The sequence below is a fragment of the Amphimedon queenslandica genome, unplaced genomic scaffold (assembly GCF_000090795.2).
Source record: "Amphimedon queenslandica unplaced genomic scaffold, v1.1 AMPQUscaffold_12727, whole genome shotgun sequence".
NCBI classification, from domain to species: domain Eukaryota; kingdom Metazoa; phylum Porifera; class Demospongiae; order Haplosclerida; family Niphatidae; genus Amphimedon; species Amphimedon queenslandica.
Genome location: NW_003547037.1, coordinates 27,181 through 33,740, shown reverse-complemented (window position 1 = coordinate 33,740; position 6,560 = coordinate 27,181). Strand labels below are relative to the sequence as shown.

At 34.2% G+C, this 6,560-nt stretch overlaps 1 protein-coding gene and 1 long non-coding RNA gene across 2 annotated transcripts; one reads left to right on the top strand and one right to left on the bottom strand.

Moving 5' to 3' along the window:
- Positions 1–80: 80 nt before the first annotated feature.
- LOC100639420 (uncharacterized) lies at positions 81–5,190 on the bottom strand. Its single transcript, XM_020003178.1, has 19 exons — positions 5,166–5,190; positions 4,936–5,107; positions 4,489–4,529; positions 2,962–3,033; positions 2,874–2,915; positions 2,748–2,813; positions 2,028–2,692; positions 1,935–1,976; positions 1,762–1,830; positions 1,665–1,712; positions 1,556–1,606; positions 1,374–1,512; positions 1,124–1,324; positions 1,005–1,075; positions 843–947; positions 680–778; positions 525–630; positions 346–461; positions 81–260 (listed from the first exon to the last, which is right to left on the bottom strand). The coding sequence occupies exons 1-19, from the start codon at positions 5,188–5,190 to the stop codon at positions 144–146; spliced, it is 2,247 nt and encodes a 748-aa protein (XP_019858737.1). The 3' UTR covers positions 81–143.
- A 175-nt stretch (positions 5,191–5,365) lies between these two features.
- On the top strand, positions 5,366–5,638 carry LOC109586969 (uncharacterized). Its single transcript, XR_002187328.1, has 2 exons — positions 5,366–5,490; positions 5,569–5,638. It is a non-coding gene; the product is annotated as an uncharacterized LOC109586969 (long non-coding RNA).
- Positions 5,639–6,560: the final 922 nt, after the last annotated feature.

The window sequence follows — 6,560 nt, the reverse complement described above, 5'->3', positions numbered from 1 at the left end:
TCCTCATGAGCTGGACAGAGCTGTCCAGCTCATTGTACGTGACACAAAAGAGGGCATAAGGCCATAGGAACATGAGATCATACATTAATTAAAAGCATATGTTTACGTAAATACTAATTAACACAAAATACACAACCTACTAATTACATGTACACATATGTCATACATATTACAACACTAATATCAAGGACTGAAGTATTACTCGAGTAATTCTCCTCCTCCTTTACTATTCTCATACATGATGATTTGATAATAAATACCTAAATAAAGAAATGATGGAAGGAAATCAATATATAAATGACAGAATTTCCATCAATATAAATGACAGAATTTCCTTCCTCTTACTTCTCCTATATGTTGTTTTAATTCTTCAACAGTCCAACCTAGCTCTCCTCTCACTAGTTTAGCTGGTCCTACTTCACCAGTTGACAGATCAACCACTGATACCTTTAGATTAACACCTACACCATCAAACACATGTACATGTAATCAAATGTGTTGTCATGGTAACAAACCACACCTACCTCCATAATTGTATTTCTTAAAGGTTTCATTTTCTTTATGAGTTTCTAAGAATAAGCAATAAAATCCAGTCCTACCTACAATCTGTCCAATAGTTTGATGTTGAAACTAAATTTAATAATAAGATAATTGTAACAATAGGATAGATAACAATTACCTCATCAAGATCAAAGGATTGATCCATTACTTCAGACCAATGATTATATTCAACTAAACGACATCTCTCAATAGGAATATGAGGAGCTAATTCCATTAACTGATAAGGAGAAATGAACAAAAATGAAAGAATAAACAGATATACACATAATAGATCAATAAACCTCATAAGCTTTATCCAGTACACTGGGTAGTAATTCATCATTATGAACTTTAAGTAATGACTCCATTAATTCACCGGTAACAGGATGATTACAATATAATGAGAACTATAGAAAATAAAAGTAAGTAGATGAATACTATAATATTGACTGTCTCACTCTTACTTCAAATATTTCTTCTTCAATTTTTTGTTTATTTTCTCTCTGTCTTTTCTCCTCAATCTCTTTCCAATGATCTATCCAAATATCAACAGTCAAATGATGACACACATCATCAATAAAACCTTTAATATCTTTTATAATCTTATCATTGTGTTCTCTTTTAGTCAATAGTTCCATATTCATTAATGTTATTCTTTCTTGTAATTTCTCTATTATTCTTTTATTATCTACTAATGGCTGATAGTCTGGCCTTGTCATTGCGTTAAGATGAAATTTGCAGTCATCAATTTCAAAAGACATCTCTCTTCTAAATTTGCTAGCAGCTTTAATTAATTATATAATTATTAGTATAATTAATAAAACTACTCTAACCTGAATCAGTATTACTAGTAAATGATCTCAAATACTCAACTTTCATTTTTGATAATTTGGCTGACAATTCTTTGTTTTCTTTTTGTATCTCATTAAACTGAGACCTCAATACAGTCAACTCTTCATAAAGTGGTTCTTCCTATTAATAATTATTATAATTAATGCAAACTAGTGAGATATACCTCAACTTCTTTATTTGACTCAGTGTCACTTTGAACAGTTAATGGTTCCTCCTAATAATTAAAGCATTAAATAAAATACAGTACATCAATTTTAGATTAAATTTCTTACCTCAGTTACTTGAGCCATTGACATTTCTTGCTTCAATTCAATAGTCTCCTATACATACAAATAATATTACATTGCACAGTCTGGTAGTATGACATACCTTCTCTTTGCTACTGATAGTATCTCTTAGTTTATATTCAGCTTCTTCGAGTATAATATAAGAAATAACCTGCACATACATGTATAATTAACACATAAAAATCAACTGATCAATTGTTACATTGCACAGGTACAATAATGTAACTAATAAAAGGAATGATTATATTAACTGACCTCAGTGTGTTGTAGTAAGTCTTGATCCTTTTCTTTTAGTTCCTATACAATACAATATTCATAAAACAATATTCAATTATTCATATTATGTACCTTTTGTCTAACATCTCGTCTCCTCCATAATGTTAAGTTACCAATAGTCAGTTTCTTTAATCCTTGTCCCATTAGTATATGAATATTCTCTATCATCCTCAATACAGTAAACCCAACATTAGAGAAGGGAAAGGAGCAAGTGACGCATATTGATTCTGAAGGCTCTATATATTTAATCTTCAAAAGCTTACCAGATGCTTCTGCAAGAAGCTCACTGATATCATTGAGTAAATGCTCCTCAGGCTTCCAGTCAAAGATAAAAGTACCTGTCTGGCATTGAAGATGATGAATGGGAGCAAATCTTTCCTTCAAACAAAGAGTAATGGATAGTGATTCACAAAATTCCTTTAACTCTGTTTTATACGCTTTAATACGTTCATCTGCTTCAGTGATGTTCAGTTCTTCCACTACACTATGAAGGAGTGCAATATCAGTCAGTGAACACTCATTTTGAATTAGACGTAGAATACCAGAAGCATCAGTACATTGCTCAGCTTTTTGTCTAAGATCTGTACTACAACAAGAAATTAGTTCCTTCATTTCTTCTAAAGGAGGTGATTTTTGCTTAATAATCTTTTTAACTTTGTAAATCATTCTTCCAAAAGACATTCTCATTGACCTAAAGTCCCCCCGTAACTTTTTTAAAACAGGAACATGTACTTCAGCTACAGTAAAAGGTATCATTTCATTAATTCTGTAGTATGTCAAAGGTGTATATACTTTGAGGTGATAAAGGTTGTAAAGATGAATTACTAGCAGCTGCTCCATCAGAAGGACTAGATGTGACTATGAATTAAAAATTGATAATTAAGCAATTTTGGCTCTACATGAATGCTTAATACATACCAGATTGTGTAGTGCTCGTTTCATTGGCAGTATTTGTATTATCTATAGATATTAATGAATGCACAATCAATTAATTAATAATTATTACCTTGTGGAACTACATCATGATCTTTAATAGTCTCAGGAACCACACCCACTTCAGGAGTAGGAAAATACTTACCTAACACATAATATAAACAAACAATTGTCATTAACTAGAAGAATGTAGAGCATTAAGGGGCAAGCCTAAGCTAGCAAAGCAATTACACGGCACTGGATCTGTCCATCTTTTGATTTCAAAGCATGTCTCATGAGTCAGGCATAGCATGCATACATGATGATAGTTGCTTATGAAATCACTTTAGATCATGACTACTTTAAGTAGCCTTTAGTCTCCTAGTTCAACATACATATTTCTTGCCTAAATATGTCTGTAAAGCTGATTTACTTAGCTTTAGATGTAATATTATCAAATAACATAAGATGAGAAGAAGCTTGATTGACTTTTACAGTTTCTATAGCAATTGCATCGAGCTTCATAGCTTTTAATTGAATCCAAAGCCATTTTCTAGCTGCTGGAGAAGTCTTTGGGCAGTGTACCTGCCTAGACTGTCTTATATTGCTGCTAGATTTTTTCCTGTGTGTTGGTTATCATGTTATTTTTTAATTGACCACTCCCACTTTCAATGAAAAATTGAATATTGCATTGGTAATGCATGGATCTACCGTATATACGCATAAATAGGGGTGATGTATGAGGACAGACGGGGTATGACTGAGAGTATAGCTAGAGTGGGGCAAGCTCAGGCTCGCCCCAATTAGACATTATAGTCGGTTCAAGTTGAGTTGGCAAAGGAAATAAATCAAATTTTGCATCATCAAAACATCATTAGTAGCCACACCTAAAAATGGTGGCACTGTGCAAGCAAGCTCTTTTCTTGAGCGTTTCTTTACCTTTAAGACATTTTGCTGCCTTTTTTATCCTTGCTATGGATAATTATCACTTTTTCTGTTATAAAGCTGACAAAGACCTCGGATACAAAAGATAGCAACCTAGGTTGAGGGTGATGAAGAATAACTAGAATCAAGAAGGCTGTAGATGGATATAGCAGTATGGTTCCAGTAGCAAGATCTGCTAGTTGAATACCAGCTTCTCTAGACGACCTTATCTGTTTGCTTCTATTTTATAAATAATAATAATGAAATGCAAATGATATTCACGACTGTGATGTAGCGTGAACGTAATGATTTATCATGGCAGCTCCCTTTGAACTAGAGCAGAAGAACCTATTCAGAACCTTCCAGAATACCTAGAGATTCAAAAATTGGTACAGATTTTCGGAAGAACCTGTTATGCAACTATACCAAGTTTCAGGTTGCTAGCATTAGTAATAAAAAAGTTATAAGGGGTGGTACTTGGGCAACTCAACTTGAACCGACTATAGCTATGTGGGACTAAATAGACTACATTCATGTTTCCACCTACATGCACATGCACATATCACCTCATAACTGAATAAATTCATTAACAATAATGAATAATAGTGGCCACCCACATCAGCTTCATCTATGTAATAGGAATCAACTATGAATTTAATTACAGGAAAAGATGCAGTGATTACATTATGATACTCACTAATATCATCCAGTATAGCTTGTCCCAGTGATACATTAGTACTGATTGTACACAATACATTAGCAAATGTATGTAAACTGTTGGGATCAGTTTGAACAGCTTCTTTGACACCAGTTAATAGAGCCTCACGTTGATTAGGAATAGAGGGACTAGCTGACACCACTCTACTAACTGCTTCTTGTGTTAACATATGTTCGCCATAAAGTAACTGAGATAAAGCAAAAGGATCACAAAGAGACTGAGACAGGACAGTATGACGATTATTAAAAATATTAATAAGAACCTGATGTTCTATGATAGAAAATACAATGATTATAGTTACATACAGTTATGGTTGACTCACTTAACTTCTCAGCGACAGCAGTTTCATTCATAGATCCTAGAGCATCTGACAGTGAGTCCAAGTTGGCTCCTCCTCTACTGTCAACATTGCCAGCTCTACCTAACCATTGGGAGAGGCACTCTGTCATACAGCGAGGCACATCACCACGATGCTGTGCTTCAATGATGTCCAGTGTATTCTTCCTTAGTCCTAGTCTCAGTCCAAAATTATACCATTTTGTTTCTGGGAAGCAACATTTCTCCAATAAACAAAGAACATAATCCAAGTCACTAATATCTAGGTCAAAAGTAAAATGGCTGATTTCACATCATCAATCAACTCGAATCAACTTTACCTAAACAGGTTTGGCTAGCGGCCATAGTTCAATTAAAGAAGCTGCCTCAAGGCCAGATCCTCAGAACAAGACTAAAACCGAACAACAACGACCTTCTCTCTCCTTTACTTTTTTAGTTTTGCTGCTCTGTCTACTTTTTAGGGTGGGGTCAAAAGAGGTGTGGCACGTGGTCATGTAGTTACAAAGGTGGGGCTGGGTCGGCATATGCATGCAAGAGCATAGCAAGAGCATGTACACAACACAGCACACAAAATCAATGAATCCAGCCTGATTACAGCATTGATACAATCTGAAAAGTATCAAAACCCTACAATACACCAAAAAAGTGAGTTTATGTTATTATGTGAACTGATGTAGACTAGCATTAATTAAATTTTTATTCTCAATTTCTCTTCATTTTTAGGTACAGATCAACTCAAGAGTTATGATTTTGGGAAACGAGAAACTGAGGAACTCTGGAGACAAAAGGAAAATGGCAATCCTATTATCCTTTAATTTATGGAAGTAGTTAATTAACTATTTGTGTTTTATAATTGTATGACAGCAACTCTCTCTCCCCTTCTCTCTCCACTCACCTCTCTATATAACTACTCATCCTAATGTCATATCATAGAAATTGAGAATGAGAAGATGAAAATTAAAAATGAAATTAATGAAATGTGTCAAAGTTCCGTCCCATCAACAGGGGCGGATCTAGGGGGGGGTTTGTAGGGTTGCAACCCCCCCAAAACATTCTAACTCAAAAAAATTTTAATGTTTTTATTGTTGCAACAGTGGTGAAAGTGCTAACCACCTAGTTTATATAGCAACATTACTGTGGTTAATGAATATAATTAACAAAGAATGAGCTCCAAAAATGGTAGAAAAGTTGATTTTCACGTGATTTTAACCACAAAATAGTGCCGAAAAGGGGCGTGGCCAAAATTTCAGCGCGCTTCGTGCGCCATTTTATCTCTCAACCCCCCCCCCCATTTGCAAAATCCTGGATCCGCCCCTGATCAAGCAAAGTCTCCAACAATTGAGTAAGAAATACATTTAATTAAGTACATTCATAATATGTACATGTAGCAATAGCATTTTGTAGCAATTACATTTTATAGCCATTCTTGTCCCTATAAATCTAAAATTGAAGTTTTAAATGGCTGTAACTTAAAAGGTTAAGTTCAGAATCAGCTCAAACTTTCTGCACAGCATAAAAGCATCAATATGTATTAGAAAATGCAATAAAAATTTTGGATAATTTTGGAACCATCTTTTGGAAAAACCATGGGCTATAGCCTTGGGTACTTTTCAGAATTTTAGAGTTTTTTAAGATGGCCGTAACTTGAAAAGTCGAGCTCTGAATCGACGCAAACTTTCTACACAGCATACGGTGATCAATATGTATCAAGAAAT